Below are 22204 nucleotides of genomic sequence, written 5' to 3' on the forward strand. Positions count from 1 at the left end.
TTCATATATATATATTTTTTTTTTTATTCCAGTGACCCCATAAAAATCATGTTGAAGTTGATGTAGAAAAAAAGAAAAGTTGATGTGTCATGTTTTTAATGAGTGGTGGCCAATTAATTACTTTTTTGCACTACTCAATAATACTTGCACATGTCTCATTTGCAATGAAGCCTTGTTGGTGTTCAAGGAATATAATGTGCAACTCACTACACCACAAAACATGCCTCAAATTACGAAAAATTTCAAGGAGCTTTGCGGCAGAAAAAAACTCCAAGAACTAACCCAAACTCTTCAAAGTCAACAACAGAAGAGTAGAACTTGTACTCATCTAAATTTATCTGCAGTTAGAGATAGTTTTTAAGCCTCCCAAATCATTGCCGAAGAAGGAAGGGCCTTTATGGTTAGAGAATTTGTAAAATGAATTTTTTTGGCAATTGCAGAAGTATGTCCTGAGAAAGTAAAGAATTTTGCATCTGTAAGTTTATCTTCATCAACTGTAACAAGAAGAATTGAAAATTAGGAGCCGATGTTCAAAATCAACTCGCAGAAAAAGTTCGCGAATTCACATTTTTCAATAGCAATTGATGAGAGTGAAGATACAAGCCATACAGTTCAATTACTAATTTATATCTGAGGTGTATATCAAAATTTTGCAGTAACTGAAGAGCTAGTTGTATTACAAAGCTTGAAGGATACAACAGGTGAAAATATATTTTTGAGTGTGTCAGAAGCAACTGATAGCCTCAAATTGAATTGGGATTTGCTATCAGCAGTTACGACAGATGGCACTAAAAATATGGTTGGTACTAAAATTGGGTTCATGGGTCTGCTTCATAAATATCTTGAGAGTAAAAATATTAAAAAAATAAATGCAATTTCATTGTATAATTCACCAGCAGTCTTTGTGCAGAAAATTTTTGGCGTAGATTCAGTCATGTTAATTGTTAATATCAACAGTAAATTTTATTCGCAAGACTGGTCTGAATCATCAGCAATTCAAAAATTTTCTTGAAACAATCGAGGCGAATACGGTGATTTGTTGTATCACACTGAAGTACAATGGTTGAGTCACAGTAACATGTTGAAACAATTTTTTGAACTTAGGATCGAAATAGATCTATTTATGAACAAAAAATTTAAATCTGTTCTGGAACTGTCAGGTCTCAAATGGTTGTAGAACCTTGCCTTTTTAAGATCTATGTGAACACCTGAACTACAAGGACGAGACAAACGTGTCAATGAATTGTATTGTAATGCCAAAGCATTTGAAACAAAACTGGAGTTATTTAAAAGAACACTTTGGAATAATTTTTCACATTTTCCAAGTTGCAATAATTTATCTAATGCCTAGTTGTACTTTTTCCACTGAAAATTTTGTTCAAAACGTTAAGTTTGTTGCAGGAAAATTTGGCATTAGGTTTTCTGATTTTAAAAATAATTCAAAAGTGTTTGAACCTTTTCAAAATCCGCTTGATGTACCGGTCAACGATGTTGATGAAAATTTACAATTAGAGTTGGTTTGTAAAATAATAAGAGTTTACCTCAATATAGTACATAGAAATATATCAATATAATATACTGATAGATATAAAAATTTTGCAAGAAAGGTTACATCAATCAATTTGCGGAAGTACATGTATATGTGAGTTGACCTTTTCAAATATGAAATATGCAAAAACAAAAATACGATCACATCTAACTGACACGCATTTACATGATTTTTTAAGAAATGGTACTAGTACTTTAAAACCCGATCTTACGAAACTTAGTCACACTCTACAATCACATTCATCCTATTAATTATAATTTTGTTGTATTGCTAACTGTATTTTTGTGATTAGTACAATAAATAAGTAATAATTAATTTTGTTGTATTACTAGCTCTATTTTTGTGATTAGTACAATAAATAAGTAATAATTAATTTTGTTGTATTACTGACTGTATTTTTGTGATTAGTACGATAAATAAGTAATAATTAAAATTTCATATAAACAAACTGGTATATTTTGTATTATATATCCATCAATTTATTTTTGAATCTGTAGATATGCGTAGGTATAAAATTTGTTCCTCTACATAACATTAAAGCTATGCAGAGAATGTAAAAAGGTAAAGTGCAGCCATTATCAACCCACTGCAGGATGGAAGCCTCCTCAACAATTCATTCATCCTGACTGCTGAATACGGTCGATCATTCAGATCGACCGTATTCAGCAGTCAGGGGCTTGAACCCCTATCTACTCAAAGAGTGTGTGCTGCTGCACTCCCACTCCTGACCACTCGGCTATGGAGAATGTACTTTTCAGTAATTAGGAATCCTCTTCACAGCCCACCAAATATTCCAAAATTTCATGTGTCCCACTTCTCTAAAAGTTTGTCGATCCCGGCATAGAGTTGTGAGTGATTTCTACAGTGAGGAGGCACACGAAAAACTATTGGGTCACAATCTTTGGACTGATGAAACAGAAGTCACGAGAAATGGCATCTTTAGTTGCCAAAACAGCCACATATTGTTTGAAAATACCACTTATGTCACTCTGAACAACACCAGATTTTGGGCAGAGCAAACATCATATGAGAATACGTCGTTGGTCTGCATCTCCTACCTGATCATTTGACCTATAATGACTACACATCATTCTCAAATTAAGTATTACAGTTACTGATGGAAAACATGCCATCGATGGTTCATCGAGACTTCTGATTACAGCATAACAATGCATCTGCACACTTCAGTTCAGAGGTTGACTCTTGCTGTATATGACATTCCCAAAAACATGGACAGGATGTCATACTATGCCAAATTTTCCAAGCTGCCTATCTTAATTTGTTGTAATTTTTTTTTGTTTTTGAGGACATTTGAAGCAGCTAATAGGAAATTTGTTGTAACATCATCAGTGATCTTCATCATTTATAGACATATGATGTATTATGCTATGCAAAGTTCTCACTTTGAGCACTTACGTTTCATAGTGTGTTCCATCCACACAATCCTTTTTTGTTTGTAATAAAATGCATCGGTTTGATAATAATATCCAGCTCTTAAGTTACTATTACCCCCATACCCTACAATAAAACAAAATGATTTCAAGTCATTTTGAAATGTAATAATTATGAAATACTGTATATGGACATGTTGCAGATTCTGAGTGGATAAGCACATTGCATGGTGAATACTGATTAAAAATTATACTGGCTGATAGAAAGCTTTGTTTGAGAACAGAAATTGACATTACAAAACTTTTGCACAGTACAACTTAGAAACACTGCTCTTAATACAAAAATGCTGCAGAGTATTTGCCCTATGTTTTCCTGAGCATTCTGCCCATTATGTTTAATATACCATTTACACTCTGTACGCTCTGTAAAGAGCATTTATATGGGAGAGCTGGAAAAGAATGTAAGGTTGAAACTGAATACATAGCGAATCAGGATGAAATGAGTGGATTCCAATTATCGTGATCCCAAAGATAGAAAGAAAACATTAAAATCAAGCAATATAAAATATTTTAATTTGGTTCCCACTATTTCTATGAGAAAGTCAGCAATAAAAACAAAACTATCATAATGCTTCTGTAAATCACAGGAACTAGTAGTTGTTGGTGACTCTATTGTCAGGGAAATGGGGAATATGCTTTGTAAAAAGGATAGGTGAAACAGGACCAGGGTATGTCTGCCAGGGGCAAAGGTTGATGACATTGTAGAGCAGATATCATCTTTTAAGGGCACAAAAGGTGATATAATTGTACACGGTGGCACTAATGATATTAAGAGTAGCAGACCGGCAGAATTACTTAACAAGTAATTGTTAAGTAATTCTGTTAGGTCACTGTTGAAAAAGAGCCGTGAATTAGGTTTGAATTTGAAAGTGTCTGCAATTCTCCCCAGACACAATATGAGGGAGTATATGATGAGAGCCTTGATCAATTCGGCCCTGAAAAGACTGTGCAAGGCTCAAGGGGTAGAATTTTTTTCAGCCTGGGCTGTACTTGTTAACAGGAGAGACTGCTTCGAAAGGGATGGGATACACTTAAATAGAAAGGTTGCAAGAATATTTGCTGATGCTATCGAGGCAGTGTTAGGTGGGTCAGAAAGCTGCTAGCTTGGGGGGATACAAGGACTAATAGATTAACAGTAGCCAATGGCAGAGGTGAAAGTGATTCTTGCACTGCTTCTATTGGAATGAGCAGCAGCCCGGAAAACAAGATGCAGGATATTTCAGAGACTGCTGGGAGTCATTGTGGTGCAAGTAAACACATGGGTTGTGTTAGGGTAGCTAAGAATAGGAACAGGTGCATGTATACTTGCGTGTACACCAATGCTAGGAGTTTGGTAAATAAATTTGATGAATTTGAGGTATTGCTCAAAACATCACAGGCAGATATTGTCGGGATATCAGAGACATGGTGTCACACAGATATAAGGAAAACAGAACTGGAATTTGGGGAGTACAATGTGTACAGAAAGGATAGACAAGATAGGAAGGGAGAAAGGGTTATGCTATTAGTTAAGAAACACATAAAATCCAAGGAAGTGAAGTCAGTCAACATCGCTGAACAGTGCAGTGTCGAGTCAGTTTGGTGTGACATAAGCATTGGGAGATCAAAATTGAGAGTAGGAGTGTGTTATAGGCCTAATGACTCTGATGAGTATAATAAGAAACTGTACAGGGAAACAGAGTGGGCCAGTAAATCAGTCTTATAATGGGGGATTTTAATTTCCAAGATATTGACTGGAATTTGTGGGTTGGTCACTTACACACTAGCAAGGCTTTTATGGATTTATTGGATGATTGTTTTCTACATCAGCATGTTTTGGAGGCAACTAGAGGGAGTAATACTCTTGATATGATTATAAGTAGTGATTCTTCATGCATTAAGAATCTGCAGATAAAGGAACCACTAGGTGGCAGTAGTAGTAGTAGCGGCATGTGATGCAAGAAAGCAAGTGTATGAACATATGCAGCATAAGCCAAAAAAAATAAAAAATAAATAAATATCACACCATTCCCTCCAAATGCCTGTCCAGTTCCTCCTTAAATTTATTCAACCTATCAACTTCCACAACGACAGATGGAAGTTTGTTCCAGCAATTACCCACCCGCTGGCTAAAGGCAAATTTCCGCACATCTATTCTACATCTGTCTTTTCTTAATTTGAATTTATGCCCCCTTAGGTTCGTAATCTGAACAAGTGGAAGGATCCCATCAGAATTCAGCGTGCTCAACCCATTCAAGGCCTTATACACCTCAATCAGATCACCGCGCAGGTGCCTAGTCTCCAGCCACTGCAATTTGCAGAACTTAAGCCGCTCTTGGTAAGAGGATCTCTTCATTCCCCTCACCAATCTTGTTGCCCTTCTTTATACTCGTTCTAGCAACTCTACATCCTTCCTTGTTGCCCTTCTCTGTACACGGTCAAGCAAATCTACATCCTTCCTAAAATGAGGCCTCCAGAAGACCTGAACGCAGTACTCAAGGCGTGGCCTGACCATTGCCTTATATAGAGGGACAATCACCTCCTTTTCCCTGCTAGCAAAATTCCTAGATATCATTGACAAAACCCCATGACCTGCCCTGACAGCCTGTCTGCATTGCTCAGAAAACTTCATATCTGACTGCACAATTACTCCCATTTCTTTTTCATTTTCTACCACCTTAAGTGTAGTACCACACAGTTGGTTCGTTTCTCTGGGGTTACTTCTACCCATATGCAGTAGTGTGCATTTGTCAAGGTTAAACTACAGTTGCCACTTCTTAGCCCATCTGCCCAAATTATCTAGATCCTGTTGCACACTGCCATTGCTGTCATTAAGAACCCTGCCAACCTTTGTATCATCTACAAACTTCGACATTAAGCCTGATATACCTTCATCAATATCACTGATAAATATACAAAACAACGGTGGACCCAATACCGAACCCTGTGGGACTCCACTAATAACATTAGTCCATGAAGAGCGGCACCCATTGATTACCACCCTCTGTCTTCTCCCACTTAACCATCCTTTTATCCATTGTAGCAACTTACCCTTAATACCATTCTGCTCCAATTTCTACAATAGTCTTCCATGCGCAACAGTGTCAAAAGCTTTCCTGAAATCCAAATATATGATATCAAAATTATTTTTTGCATCTAGTTCCTTTGTAACCACATCATAATATCCTATCAAATTTGTCAGACAAGACTTACCCTTAACAAACCGTTGCTGTATCTGAATTATTGCTGCAGTCTTGCCTAGATGATCCTGCAATGCATCTTTAACCAGTGACTCCATTATTTTACCCGGAACAGAAGTTAAACTAACTGGTCTGTAATTACTCGTGTCACCCTTCAATCCCCCTTTCTGAATTGGGGATACATTTGCACTTCTCCAGTCCGTGGGAACCTCCCGAGTCCAAGGATGCTCTCATAATTATGGCTAAGGGTTTGCTTAGTTGCTTTGCCGCCTCCTTTAATATAACTGGATAGATCCCATCCACCCCAAGTGCTTTTCTTATGTTTAACTTCAACAATTTCACTTCAGTGTGCTGTAGTGGGATTTACTCAGAGGTAACTACCATCAGGGGTAAAGGAAAGGGTTTTTACTTTCGTAAAGGCGACTACGATGGTCTGAGACAGTATTTAAATTTTATATGGTGGGACCAACTGATGATGTTACCAACAGCAAATTCAAAATGGGAAGCATTCAAAGAACTTATCTTGGAAGCTACTAGATACATACCAACTAAGAAATATTGTTCAAGGTTCAGGCCTAAATGGATGTCAGATGAACTAATGAGACATATGGCAGAGAAGAAAAATGCATGGGATACATATAAATTAATGGGTGACATGGAAGCCTATGATAGATATAAGCTAGTCTGTAACCAAGTCACAAAGGAGATTAGGCAGGCAAAGGCAGATTATGAGAAATCATTGGCAAAGGATGCAAAGAAAAACAGAAAGAGTTCTTTACCAATGTAAACTCTAGAAGGAAATAGATGAATCAGATTTGTCCACTTGATATTGATGGTTCAACAGTTGAGGATCCTGCTCAGGTGGCTAACAAACTAAACGAGTATTTTGCATCTACATTCACAAATGAGGAGTTATTCAGGAAGGGGAATGCCAGAGGTGAAGTAAACTCTGGCAGTGAGCTAGATGATTTTGTAATAACTGAGAGGAAAGTGGAGGAGAAATTGTTGAGGATAAACATAAAAAAGGCACCCGGGGTGGATGGGATCTATCCAGTTCTATTAAAGGAGGCAGCAAAGGAAGTAAGCAAACCCTTAGCCATAATTATGAGAGCTTCTTTGGACTCAGGGGAGGTACCCACAGACTGAGATGTGCAAATGTCACCCCAATTCACAAAGGACGATCAAAGGCTGACACAAGTAATTATAGACCTGTGAGTTTAACTTCTGTTCCAGGAAAATTAATGGAGGCACTGGTTAAAGAAGCACTGCAGGATCATCTAGATAAGACTTCAGTTATAGCTCGGACACGGCATGGTTTTGTTAGGAGAAAGTCTTGCCTGACCAATTTGATTGGATACTATGATTCAGTCACAAAAGAACTGGATGCAGGGAATAATTCTGATATTATATATTTGGATCTTACAAAGGCTTTTGATAGTGTTGCACATGGAAGACTGCTGCACAAATTGGAGCAGTGTGGCATTGGAGGCAAATTGCTGCTATGGATAAAGGGATGATTGAGTGGGAGAAGACAGAGAGTGGTAATCAATGACACTGCTCATTGTGAACTAATGTTATTAGTGGAGTCCCTCAGGGTTCAGTGATGGGTCCAATATTGTTTTCTGTATTTATAAATGATATTGATGATGGTATATCAAGCTTAATGTCCAAGTTTGCAGACAATACAAAGGTTGGCAGGGTTGTTAAGGACACTACTGACGCTATGCTGCTGCAACAGGATCTGGAAAGGTTGAGCAGATGAGCTGAGAGGTGGCAAATGAAGTTTAACATTGACAAATGTAAAGTACTACATATGGGAAACAGTAACCCCATAGAAACGTATCAACTCTGTGGTACTACATTGACAGTGGTAGAGAATGAAAAGGACCTGGGGCGTAATCGTGGAGGCAGATATGAAGTTCAAGTTCTCTGAGCAGTGCAGATGGGCTGCAAGAGTAGCTCATGGTATCTTGTCAATGATATACAGGAATTTTTCTGGCAGGGATAAGGAGGTGATTATTCCCTTGTATAAGGCAATGGTCAGGCCACACCTTGAGTACTGTATACAGGTCTGGAGTCCTCATTTCAAGAAGGATGTAGAGCTGCTGGAACGAGTACAGAGAAGGGCAACAAGATCAGTGAATGGAACTGAGGGTTGTCTAATGAAGAAAGGCTTAAGTTTTGCAAATTACAGTGTCTGAAGACTAGGCACCGGCGAGGTGATCTGATAGAGGTGTATAAAGCCTTGAATGGTTTGAGCATGCTCAATGCGGATGGGATTCTTCCTCTTGCTCAGAATAATCACTTGAGATCGCATAAATTCAAATTCAGGAAAGACAGATGTGCGGAAATTTGCCTTTAGCCAGTGGGTAGTTGGTTGGTAGAACAGACTCCATCCCTTGTTGTGGAAGTTGATAGCCTAAATAAATTTAAGGCTCAGCTGGACACCTCTTAAGACAGGTATTTTGAATGAACGGAGGGGTGAAATGGGTGGTTTTTTTTTTTTTTTTTTGGCTGATGCTGCATAAGCTTGCTTTCTTGCATCATATGCCTCTAATAATGCTAATGCTAAATCCACACATTAAAAAAAAAAAAAAAAAAAAAATATTAAGGATTATAGAAAGATGAAGGATTGTAAAAGGGTTAATGCTCAACTACGAACCAGTCAGACTGGTATGAATACAGATATAGTATTTTCTTTCATGGAGTAGAGAAACCAACAAACCATACAAACTGTATGAAGCAAGAGCAGTAACTGGACATGCAATGTGTCGGAGTTCAAGAACAAACTGGGACGCTATGTAATCACTTTCACTGCATATGCATAAACTGCAATAAGGCAAAAAAGTGATAACATAAGCAAAAGTGCTGATTACAATAAGTATAATTTTTTCTAGTATAAGTCTGATCAGGACTTCATAAAAGTGATAAAATTATTCATAATCACAATAAGCAACATGCACAGTATTTGAAGTGATGAGAAATGCAGGGATAAGGAAAATAAAAATATGAGAAGAGAAAATGACCAGAGGATTTTGACTATTGTGATTCCAATTGAGAAGAAAAATAATGCAATCCAATTAAGTACTTCAGGACCATTAGCTGCTTACATGCAGAAAAGGTGATGAAGATAATGAACTGGTTGATTGAGGGAAAGAATGGAGGAAATGAACAGTATGAATTCCAGAAAGGAGAGGAATAAGGGATGCACTAAAAATGAGAATTTTGATGGAAAGAAGCAGAAATGAGTAAGAATATTTGTTTGTTCTCTGGATTTGTAGAAAGCACTCAATATGACAAATTGGGAAAAGCTGACGGAGATATTGAAGGATATGGGAATTGATAGGGTGAGAGAGAAAACTGACAGAGGAAGTATACTGGGGGTCAAAGGGTAATGCTGAGAATAGGTGTGAATACTATGAGGAAAGTAGTTAGGGGAGTGAGACAAAGGTGCTCTTCCTCCCACAACATTGTTCATTGGGAGTGCATGCAAGTGTGTATCTGTAGCAGTGATAGTCAGAGATGTAATGGAAGGAGAGATAGAAAAGGAGGGTGTAAAAGAAAAACTAGTATCAAATACAGAAGAAGGCATTATACATTTTGTTGGGAAGATTTAAGAAAAGTTGAAGAATATGGGTTGAGAATAAACAAGAAGGGATGAAAAAGAAAACTATTAAAATGGATTATAAGAGGATAAATGCTTGTTAGCAGACTTAAAATCTGCTAACAAGTAATGGGAGAAGTTGCCAGGAAAGTAGAACTAGAACTGCAATGGGCATTTGACAAGAGGAAACAAATATTTACAGGGGAAAATAGATAACCAGTTAAGGGAAAGATTAGTTTAAGTGTTTAGTATTCAGCATCATATTTATGGGGCTGAGACATTTTTGTTTGGTTTTTTTTAAGGAGCATTAGCAACTAAGGCCATATTGCTCCGAGCTGAGACATGGGCAATAAAGGAGAACTTAGAAGAATTGAAGCTTTTGAGATGTGGTTATGGAGATAGCTTGAACTGATGAAACTGACAGAAAATGTTATAAATGAGGAAGTATGTACTAAGGAAGATAAGAGAAAACTGAAGGTATGATAAAGGCTACAAGGAAAACAAAGGGAAGGAAAATTGAACATGTATTTAAGGAATAAAATTTAAGAGGTGTAATTGAAGAGAAAATGATGAAGGGTTATGACATTGTATAATTTGGACTTTTCACTAATTCGAACTACCCGCTCTCTCTATTAGCCTGACTGAGATCATTATAAGTTACACTGTCAGAATTAAATAATGATGAGGATTTCGTAGTCATCCAAGTGGGCAAATGAAACAGAGGCAATGTTTTCTCAATGAAATGCAAACTCCTACAACAGAAATTATCAAGAAAATGGCAAAAACAGCTTCCCGAACAGTTCAACAACGTTACAATTTTTAGAAAACCTGTGTTGCTGCTGCTCAAGAAGAAGATGTTAAATGTTAAAATATATTCATGGTCAATCATTTTCAAAAATCACTATCAACTTATTCAATGTGCAAAGGTCACTTCAGAAGATTCCTGTATGTGATTAATACAGTCCTACATACATAAGCTAACATTTCTCTTGACTAACTTTGCCTGTACATTCTTCAGGCACAAGCAAGCAACAGAAAGGATTGCCTAACAATCTGCATCTATCCTTTAATGTAACCATCACAACAGTATTTCAATCAATTGTTAGTAGGTATGAAAATTATTCATTTAAAGATGTAAAAATAATTAAGTTTAAATTGGTGCATACTTAGCTCATTATCATTTATGCACAAGTATAAAATGCACGCTTTTATATATAAATTTAAAATGTAATATGCTGTATGAAAATGGGATCGATAACATAAACAACATTGAATAGGTATGCCTATTCAATGAATAAACAACATTGAATAGGTACGCCACTTCTGCAATATTATTACTTATCCTCTCAGAACTTATTTTCTGATAAAGAAAATAATCAGTGCTAATCAAAATTTCCTTATTATTGATTTCTTCATCTAAATTGACATTTTGAAAAAACACAGAAACTGTCATTAAAATTTAAAACATCTACCTCTTGTGCATAATGAAACACTTTAGAAGCAGGATGAAGAACAAAATTATGTAAAGGACATATACGAGGAATTCCCCAACCTTTAGATGCTGTCCACTCTACTTCAAACATGTGGTCACTGAAATGCCTTCCAAATACTAAATGATTTGGATCAGGCTTTGGGCTCATCTCAGATGATTTGGCATGGATAATTTCCAGATCTGTAAACTAAAGAAAAAACAAGTTTATACAACAAATTAATTGAAACCAATATAAAACAATAATATGCACTGTTGCTTCACGCACGCAAAATAAAAAGTGCAGCCAGGGGTAAAGTGGGGGGAAGGAACAGGACTTCTTTTGTGATTTCCTTTAGTACAGCTTAATAATGAGATAATAAAGGTTTATAATTACTAATAAACTAACACTGTTAATTTGCATAATGCACAAGGAATTTTTCAAAAATAATTTCACTGTTGCACATAGAGAAAATGTACATTTAATATAATTATTCAATTCATCAACATTTTGATGAATTGAAGAATTATATTAAATATAGTATTCTTGGGATATCGCCTCCTCAAACTCGACCTATTGCTAAAACTTAAGTTGATCCTTCCAACTTAAAAACGTCATATCCGAGGAAAAACGAGTATGCAAAAACTCGTCTTTACCACAAAAATTGAAAAAAATACGTGCCCATAATATTCTGGATCCAGTGAAGAGGAAGAAGTGGTTGAATCTTCAGTGTTTCTCAAATTTTGGAAAGACATCTTTTGTAGGGATAATTTAGAAGAAGATGACTTGTATATTCCAGCAGGCTATGATGAAGATCCAGTGATAAGGGAAAATCTTTATATCCTATTACAAATGCTGAATTAAGATCTGCTTTTCCAGCGCTATCATCTAGTCCTGGTCCTGATGGAGTGACTCCGACACAATTACGATCCATTTTGGAAAAACTTTTGATTGACCTCATGCACATATATTTATGGGTCGATTTTATTCCCCAGTGTTTGTATGATGCATTACTATATTTATTCCAAAGAGGGTCAATTCAAAATTACCATCGGAATTCAGACCAATAACTGTGTCTTCTGTTATATTGAGAACATATTACAAGATCCTGCAAACAGACTGTAATCTATGATGAAGTTGGACAACAGACAGAAAGCCTTTCTTCCAATTGATGGAGCTGCAGACAATTATTTTACAATCATTAATCAAAATTGCAAGAAAGGAGCTCAAGACTCCCCATTTAGCCTCTACTGATTTATGTAAAGTGTTTGATAGTGTCTCTTTTCACGCTATTATTGAGGTGCTGCAGAGGGACATTTGCCTGTAACTTTTATTAATTATATTTTTAAATTGCACCGCTCCCGTGTTACCTCGATGAAGTTCAGAGGTGATTGCCTTACGCTATGTCCAACTAATGGGGTGTGATAAGGTGATTCTTTGTCACCTTTCATTTTTAATTTGGTTTTAGACCAATTATTTTGTAAAATTCTCTCATATATTGGTTTTAAACTTGGACAATATAATGTGAATGCTTTGGCCTTTGCTGATGACCTCATCCTGGCGGATTCTACACAATCTGGGTTGCAGCACTTGACTTTTAGATCAGGCAAATAATTTCTTCAGTGCTAGGGGTCTTAGAATCAATGTTATCCAACTGTCTCCCTGGGTGATCTGCTGGAACGGCTTCAAAAAGCCCCATTAAAACCCCAGCAGAGGCTGTTTATCCTCCAGGCATATTTGTTGTCTAAATTTTATCATTGTTTAGTGCTGGGGAGGGTAACTGCTTCCTGGCTTAATGCGTGGGACACCCAGGTTAGACTTGCTATTAAGAAATGACCTAGGCTGCTAAATGACATGATAAATGCACACTTTTATGCTGACATTGTGGATGTGGGGGGCTAGGTATCCCATTGCTATGATGGTTTATTCCCTTATTAATTATATAATAATTAATAAGAAAAAGATTAGAGAAGCAACTGGGCTCTGCTTCTGACCTACTACACTACTTGATTGAAAGGCCATCCATAAAGAAAGAACCAAGCTTGGCTAAGAATTTGTTAAAGGATGGAAATGTATTTATAGATTCTAAAGCATCCATAAAGAAGAGATGGAGGGATCTCCTGCACAGCTCCTATGATGGCTGTTGTTTCAAAAATTCGAACCAGGTTCGCTCACAACACTGGTGGGTGGGTGATGAACCAAATTGCTATCTGGCCACGCTTTTGTTCACCTAGTGAAAACCAGGATCAATGCCATCCTACCCTCTCTAGAACATCAAGAGGATGTGGTATGGATAGGCAATACAGAGCTGGATGCAATGCGGCTGAGTCACTTGCCCACATAGCACAAAAGTGTCACAGAATGCACGGTGTTAGAGTTAAAAACATGATGCTATAGCAAACCTGTACCAGGACTATACTAGTAGTGTGGTCTATGAGATTAAGTGCCCGGATTGTGAGGAATGTTATGTGGGGGGAAGATGGGGCGACATTTAAAAGACCGTCTTGGGGAGCACATGACTGCTATTAAGACTGCTAATTATGCGAGGTCTGCTGTGGCAGAGCATTTCTGGGAGAAGCAGCATCGGATCTTCCCTGAAGACGCGGCCGTTACGGACCGTGCTCAGGGATTTCGGGAACGCAAGTGGCTCGAGATCTTGCGAATCGGTTCATCCAGTCGTAATACTATTAACAGGGACAGGGGGACATGTTTACACCCCCTGTTTGAGGCGGTTGTCCTCAGACGGAATGACCGGTTCTGTTTGACATGCTCCCGAGCCACTTCCGTTTCCGATGCGCGCGTGGGGAATGCCAACAATGTGTCTGATGGACCACGTGCATGAGTGCCATGGGTCTGCTACTTAAGGATGTGTCATTGCAGTAATAGTATACTGTTGAAGAAGGAGACAGCAGTCTCCGAAAGCTTCAGGTTTTATCGCTTTTAATCCAGTTTATTTTAGATAATTTTATTGCTTCGGTATATTTTTAATGTTTTATCGTAGTTTATTTTATCGTAATTTATTGTAATATTTTAGTCTTCCGATAGTGTATCACATTATTTTATTATTTTTATAGCAAAAATTTTTACTCCTTGGCTGGTGTTTGTCTTTAATTATTGCAGTAACAAGACTGAGTTACGTTCTAAGAATTTTTCTTGATATAGTACTATTAAAATGATGAAAGGAAGCAAACTTACATCATATCCTAAAATAAACTTTTACTCCTTCATTTGACTATGCCTTCAAATAATAAATTGTCCAATCCTTTTATTAAGCACATTTGCACATGTACACATACGCACACTTCAACTAGAATTTTTGTAACTTTATTATATTTGCTATTTTAATTAATTGGCATTTTTTTAAAATTATTTTAGGAGCATTTTCTTTCTGCAATACCTTTTATTTTGATTTATCCCCCCCCCCCCCAATCCACCTTTTCTTTGTTTGTTGCCTTGCTACATATTGGTTAACTTTCCATTTTTCACTAATTTGGCCTGCTATATGACTGGCATATTTTTCATTTATATTTAAGTTACACACACGAGTTGGTTATGAATTAGCAACACCTACCTACTACCTCATGGAGCCATCTTCTGCCCATGATATAGCTTGAATATGCCTTGGCATGGAATCCACAAGGTTACAGGTTGTCTTTTGATAGTGCTGCATATGCATTGCACAGTGTCCAGTAATGTCCACATAATGTAAGCATCAATGTCCCTTTCCAGTAGGTCCCAAACATATTCAAATTGTAGTAGTAATGGAAAATGATTCAAGAAAGCAAGCTTATACTTTGTATAGTATCAGCAAAAAAAAAAAAAAAAACAGTTGACCCATCCATGCCCTCCAAGAATTTTTCTAGTTCTCCCTTGAATTTATTCAACCTATCCACTTCCACAACAACAGATGGGAGCCTGTTCCAACAATCAACCACCTGCTGACTGAAGGAAAACTTCCACACATCTATCTTGCAACCATCCTTCCTCAGCTTGAATTTATGCCCTTTTGTGTTTAGTATCAGCAAGTGGAAGAATACTATAACATTCAGCTTACTCAAATCAAATTCAAGGCTTTAAACACCTCAATCAGATCTCCCTGCAGGTGCCTAGTCTCGAGGCACTGCAATTTGCCAAACTGAAGCCTTTCTAAGTAAGACCATCCTTTTGTTCTCTTCACCAATCTGGTTACTCTTCTCTGGACCCATTCCAGTAGATCTACAACCTTCCTAAAGCTAGGCCTCCAGACATGTATATGGCTGGATGTGGCCTAACCATGGCCTTATACAAGGGGATAATCAGCTTCTTATCCCTGGTAGCAAAGTTTCTGTATATCACTAACAAAACACCATGAGCTGTCCTGGCAGCATGTCTACACTTCTCAGAGAATTTCTGACTGCACAATTATCCCTAGGTCTCTTTTTCATTATCCACTACCCTAAGTGTAGAACCACACAGTTGTTAAGTTACTCTGGGGTTACTGCTACTCATTCGCAGTACCTTGCATTTATCAATGCTAAACTTCAACTGCCATTTCTCAGCCTGATGACTGTCGTAAACCATCATACCATTTGTATCATCTGCAAACTTAGACATTAAGCGTGATATATTTTCATCAATATCATTGATAAATTTTGAAAAGAACAATGGACCCAGCATTGAAATCTGGGGAACTCTACTAATAACATTAGTCCACGAAGAGCAGTGCCTATTGATAACCACTCTGTCTTCTTCTACTTAACCATCCCTTTATCGAAAGCAGTAACTTGTCCTTAATGCCACATTTGTACAGCAGGCTTTTGTGTGCAACAGTATCAAAATCCTTCCTGAAATCCAAGTACAGTCATCCCTCGATTCATGCGGGGGTTATGTTCCGGGAAAACACGGCACAATCCAAATCCAAATCCACGCAATGCAAAACATAGGTTACATGACATAACGAGGGTTCCGTACCTGTAAATAAAAAATAAAAAAAAGTCTTCATTCGGTAAGAAAAAAAGAAAAAAATTGCAAATATGTACATAAAATTAAGCTTGCTAATATATAGCCCTAGATTTTTAATCTAAATTCACTGCTTCTTCGTTGTTGTTTTCCTGTGATAAACTTGCAACAGTATCTGGCAATTTTTGGAAAAAATTAGTTAAAATTGTTTCCTTAGAAGCACACAGTTTTTCTCTATAAATTTCTTCATAAGGACCTAAAGCTAATGATAAAGCTCTGCAAAAATTTAAACTTCTCTCCAAATTAGGATCCATATCTAGAGCTTCTTGGCTAAACTGATTTGCAAGCCTTAAAAACTCAGCTAATCTCTTCGCAGTCCAGTCAAATTTTTGCATGCATCTCTTCGTTTTTATCATTTTTGTTATCTTCTTTACATTGTGAAAAAATATCTTCCACTAATAATTATTCTCTATGAGATTCAAAGACTTTGTGATATCTGCTGGTTCCAGTTTTTCAAATCCCTCTCTGCTAATCATTTTGACCATGGCTTCTTTAGTGCAGGTTCGTGGCCACAGCTTTTTCCACACTGCATTCATTGTTGAATTCTTAACTTCACCCCACATGAACTCAATATTTTTTACAGCATCAAGAATGTTATAATTCCACCAATAATCTCGAATTGAAACACTGCCTATTCCATCAGTAGCTTCTACCAATTGTAAATTATTAAGATATTCTTAGGCAATAAAGTTTAAAGGAAGCTATAACACCTTGGTCCATCAGCTGAATTAATGAACTTGAATTTGCTGGGTGCAGATCAGACAAATGTGCAGGATGATTGGGTGCACTCTCAAGAATGAGCAAGATTTTGAATGCTACATTCTTCTTCAGGCAATATCTTTTTGTTTTGACATAAAAGCAATTTAAAAACCAATCCTTGAAGATTTTAACTTTCATCCAGGCTTTTTTTTGCTTGATTTCCAATGAACCAGTAAGGAGCTTTTTGATATTCCTTTAAAAGCACAAGGATTTTCTGAAGTATATAAATTAGAAACGGTTTACACTTAAAGTCAGCCTCTGCATTGCCACATCACAAAAGTGTTTACCTATCTTTTGCAGCCTTGAAACCTGGTTTGGTTTTCTCTTCTTTTGAAATGAATGTTCGGTTCGGCATACGCTTCCAAAATAAGCCAGTCTCAATAACATCCTTTAAAGTTTTCGCATAAAAAGAAGCAGCTTCCATATCTGCACTGGCTGCTCTGCCCATTAATTTTAGAATTTGAAGACTGACATTTTTAAAATTTTCAAACCAACCCTTACTGGCTTGAAAGACATCTGCATTGGATGGACTGGCTGCTGCTTCTTAAGTGATTAAAAATTTGCAGAGCTTTGGCACGAATAATATCTGAACTAGGAGGCATTCTTCTTTGATTAAGATCTTCCATCCAGAAAGAAAGCAATTTTTCAGTTTTCTCTATTAAAGGATTTCTCACATTTGTAGTACTTTTTGCGGCCAATGATGTGGAATAGGTAACTGGTGAACTTTTAATTTTCTCAGCATTTTCCCTAATTTGTCAAATGCTAGATTCATTTATGCTGTATTTCTTGGCCAATGTCACAACCTTTTTGCCATTTTCTAACACCTTTATGATTTTTAATGTTTTAATGTTTTTTCCTCTAAATCAAAAAAAAAATTTTTTTGTTGTAGCTTTCTTCATTTTAGCTACTAATTAAACACACTTCATATAGACAAGAAATAATAAATCAGCAGCAATGCTTACCGATTAAAACACTTTATGTTGCACAAACCAGAAAACAATTCTGTCTGAACAGCTAACTTAGGATAACCGATGAACGGGGTTCCTGAATTAGGAAGTTTCAAAAATAAGCGGACAAACACACCACCGTTTATTGATATGTTTAGCTATAAGAATCAGTTTTGAATGCCTTTGTGATATTTTTCTAACACACATTTCTGGAGGTAATGACCATAAAACAATAAAAACAATTTGCACTTTCCAGTTTATTGGGCTTTTCTGTTAGTGCAATCTATTATAAACAGGTAGTAAACTCGATTGTACTGCATTTGCAAGAATACTGATAGCTGGGATTCTGTGGGATTTTATGTTATTATGGTGAAACGTGTTTCCCCTTCAATGAAATCTTCAATCATGTGAAAAACAAATTTTCAAAATCTGCCAATTCCTATTTTTGAAGCTTCGTAAACAAAAATCGCACAGTTAGCGAAACTCACCGCGCAATTTAAAATTTTGGTAGTAAATACCTGACCATGCAATAGCAAAACTGCACAATAAAAAACCGTGTAAATCGAGGGATGACTGTATATGATGTAAAAATTATTTTTTGCATCCAATTCCTTGGTCACTGCATTATAGTAACCTATCAGACTGGTTAACCAAGACAAATCCATGCTGTGATTGCAGTACTCAGGATGGCAAGTCATGTCATTTAGATAATTTTTTAAGATGGAAGGGTGTTGAATGACTTGAAGCTGGGCAGTCGTAGGTGGCATGTTGGCTTAATGCAGTGGTTTTCAACCGGGATGCCGCAACAACATTCCAGGGGTGCCATGTAATTTGGGTTTAAGTTACTTAAACTTATTTTTTTTAATTTATATGTTTATTTCATTATAAAACAGTGTACAGTATCTTTATAATTTTGTGGTGATCTATAATTCATGTTTACTCAGTACCTATATATAAGGAATAAAATTATTATATACTGCATATATATATATTTATAATTTGTATTATGAAATGTAATTTTTATAATTATATCATTGTAATAACTATCATATAACATATTTTTAATATTATATATAATCGGATCTAACAGGCAGAAAATTGTGTAGATTGAGTAGGGGTGCCACAAAATAAAATAAATTACTTAGGGGTGCCGTTATTAAAAAAAGGTTGAAAACCACTAGCTTAATGTGTCACACAGTGTCATCTCAGCACTATGGAAGCAGTTTCAAGAGACAGGAACCATTACAAAAAGATCAGGCCCAAGTTTGCCTGAGGACTACATCAACCAGAACAGACTCCTATCTGGCTCTAACAACAAAACGGAACGCTACAATGTCCTGTCAACAACTGTCTCTTGTGGTTGCTGCAGCCACAAGTGAAAACATCCAACTGGACTGTGTTAAGAAGGCTCAATACAAGTGTCTCAATGCAACAAAACCGGGGTTTGCATTCCATTAACCCTAAACCACTTCAGAGCCCATAAAAACTGGTGCCATAAACATGTGACTTGGAGTCCTGACTCTGACAAGTCCCGTTTTAGCCTACAAACAGATTCTAGACATTTTTTCTGGAGACAACTAGGAATGCGGTACCATCCCTCCAACACCAGAGAAAAAAACACTTACGGTGGAGACAGTGTTCTCTTGTGGGGGCAGAATAATGATTATCAGCCACACCCACTCAATGTTTTTGATAGGGGGTACAGTATCTGCACAGAGGTACCAAGAACAGATGCTTGAACCCTATGTGTGATATTTTAGGGGTGCAGCTGGCCGAGTTTTCTTTTCGTGCATGACGCGAAAAGAAAACTGGGCCAACACTGCACATAGAGCTCAAGTTGTGGAGAAATATCTTGAAATCGAAGATATCCAATGACTGCCATGGCCAGCACAATCACCAGACTTAACTTCAACTGAAAATGTGTGTCACATTGCAAACCGAAAGCCAACTCCTCGGTCATTTGGTAAGCTAAGGTCTGCACTGGTGGAAGAATGGGATTTTTGCCACAGAAACTTATAGACACCCTGATATCGAGCATAGGTTCACCACCATCAGGCCTCTTTAGCCATTGGAGGAGATCATATTCCATACTTATGTCTTGTGACCATATTTTCAAGCATCATCATCATCAACCATTTTCAATCCACTGCAGGATGAAGTTTCTTCTGTTTTGTGCAATGGTCATCCATTTACTACCCATAAACTCATGAATTTAATCTGTCCATCTCCGTTGTCTTCCAGGTTTTCTTTTAGCTCTTCTTGGGTACTATTCTATTATTTTCTTAGTCCATCTGTCATCATGTCTTTCAGCTGTGTCCTGCCCAAGTCCATTTCAGTTCTTTAGTTTTGATAAGAATGTCCTTTATTTCTGTCTGCTGCCTAACCACCATGCTTCTCTTCTTATCTAACAGTTTCATTCCTAATATAATTCGTTTCATTCTTCGCTGTGAAGTTTTCAGCTTCTCTTCCATCCAACAATGAACATTGGTTCACTGTTTTATGTTTCAAATTGGGACAGACAAATTGGGATATTGCTCCTTGGTATGTGACTATTTCCTGAATGCTATCCATCTGAAATTTATTCTTCTCGTGACTTCCAGCTATTTATCATTATTACAGCTAATGACCCAGGTAAGTATATGAATCCACCTTTTCAATTACTGCTCCTTCAATGATTATATCCCTTTCTGTGACATACCTGTAGATCATTACTTTTGTTTTATCCATATTCATCTTTAGTCAAAAATCCTTACTAATTCTGCATAACTTATTAAGATTTCCCCCTAACTCTTTGGGATTGTGGCTTATGATCACAATTTCATCTGCAAATCGTAAATGATTTAGGTACTCTCCATTCATACTGACTCCTTTCTGCAACCATTCCAATCTTCTGAAAGCTCCCTCAAGGGCAGCAGTAAACAACTTCGGAAATGTGTTTCCTTGTTGAACTCCTTTCTCAATTTTAAATTTGCTATTGTATTTGTCTAGTTTAATAAAGGAGGTAGCATTCTCATATATTTTCTTCAAAATCATAATGCATGGGGTGTCATGCCTTGTCTTTCCAGTGCCCGAAACATTTCTTTATGCTGTATAGGGTCAAATGCCTTTTCATAATCCACAAATGCCAAGCATAATGGTATTTCATATTTATTTGCTTTCTCCATTAGCTGCAGTGGCATAGCCAAGACAGGTTTAGCAGGTACACCACCGAAATCTGGTACTGTGGCACTTGTTTAGAAAGCAAAAGGCACCTTTTTTGTGAATGTATCTGACAAAAAATCCTGGCCACACCACTGATTAGCTGTGATATTATGTGAAGGTGATCCATAGTTGAAAATCCTGTCCTAAAACCAGCTTGCTCTTTCGGTTGATTCTCACCAAGTATTCTTTCTAATCTGTTAGTAATGACCCTTATGAACAACTTATAGATGTGGGACAACAAGCTAATTGGTTTATAATTTACAATTTTGGATTTATCTCCTTTCTTAGGCAACAAAATTATGATTGCATTATTCCACTCCTTAGGAATCACACCTTTCCTAAAGCATTTTGTGAAGGGTCTTGCCAGTTTCTGTGCCATGTCTCTTCCTCCCAATTTTAACAACTCTACAGTAACTTCGTCTTCACTGGGGGTTTTCTGATTCTTAATTTTCTTCAATGCATGTTCTACCTCATCAGGGAGGATATTCCCCACTGCTGGCATCATTTCTTTGCTCCTTATATAATTCTCTATAGAAGTCTTCTGCTATTTCAATTATTCTTCTTTACTATTTATAAGTACACTATTATTCTTCAGTTCAGTAACATTTGTATTTCTGTATTACTGCTGATTTCAGTCCTTTGTTTTCCCTTAATGCTTGTTCTAATTTTCTTGTGTTAGATCTTATTTCGTCTCTCTGGGTCTCTTTCTAATGGCTCTGTGTAACTCAGTATACTCAATTTTATTTTTTACTCTTTGATTCATCGTGACATGTTTCTTGACTAATTTTTTCTTTTTTGGATTTCTTTTTACCTATAGGGTTCTATCACTTTCAGAAAGTTGTATTCCTCATCGATGTCCTGAAAGATCTTCAGAAGCTCAAACTTATTTTTAAGTTCCAGTACATACCGCCCGCTTTTTCTCCTCTTTTGTTATGTCAAAGACCTTCATATTATTTGTGATTGTGCAGTCAGATATGAAGTTTTCTGAGCAGAGCAGACAGTCTGCAAAAGTAGCTGATGGTGTCTTGTCAATGATATACAGGAATT

The 22204-nt window shown here is 36.9% G+C and overlaps 1 protein-coding gene across 2 annotated transcripts in view; it reads right to left on the bottom strand.

Annotated features, from left to right (window-relative positions):
* Nucleotides 1–22204, bottom strand: part of Bcat (Branched chain amino acid transaminase) — a 209644-nt gene that overhangs the window by 158571 nt on the left and 28869 nt on the right. For both annotated transcript variants that reach the window (XM_090386842.1, XM_090386841.1), the window contains exon 3: nt 11256–11462. In XM_090386842.1, coding sequence (XP_090242968.1) covers nt 11256–11462 — 207 coding nt within the window. The remainder of the gene's footprint in view (nt 1–11255; nt 11463–22204) is intronic.

This window comes from Mastigoproctus giganteus, chromosome 12 (genome assembly GCF_048544385.1).
Source record: "Mastigoproctus giganteus isolate SK-2022 chromosome 12, ASM4854438v1, whole genome shotgun sequence".
Lineage (NCBI taxonomy): Eukaryota > Metazoa > Arthropoda > Arachnida > Uropygi > Thelyphonidae > Mastigoproctus > Mastigoproctus giganteus.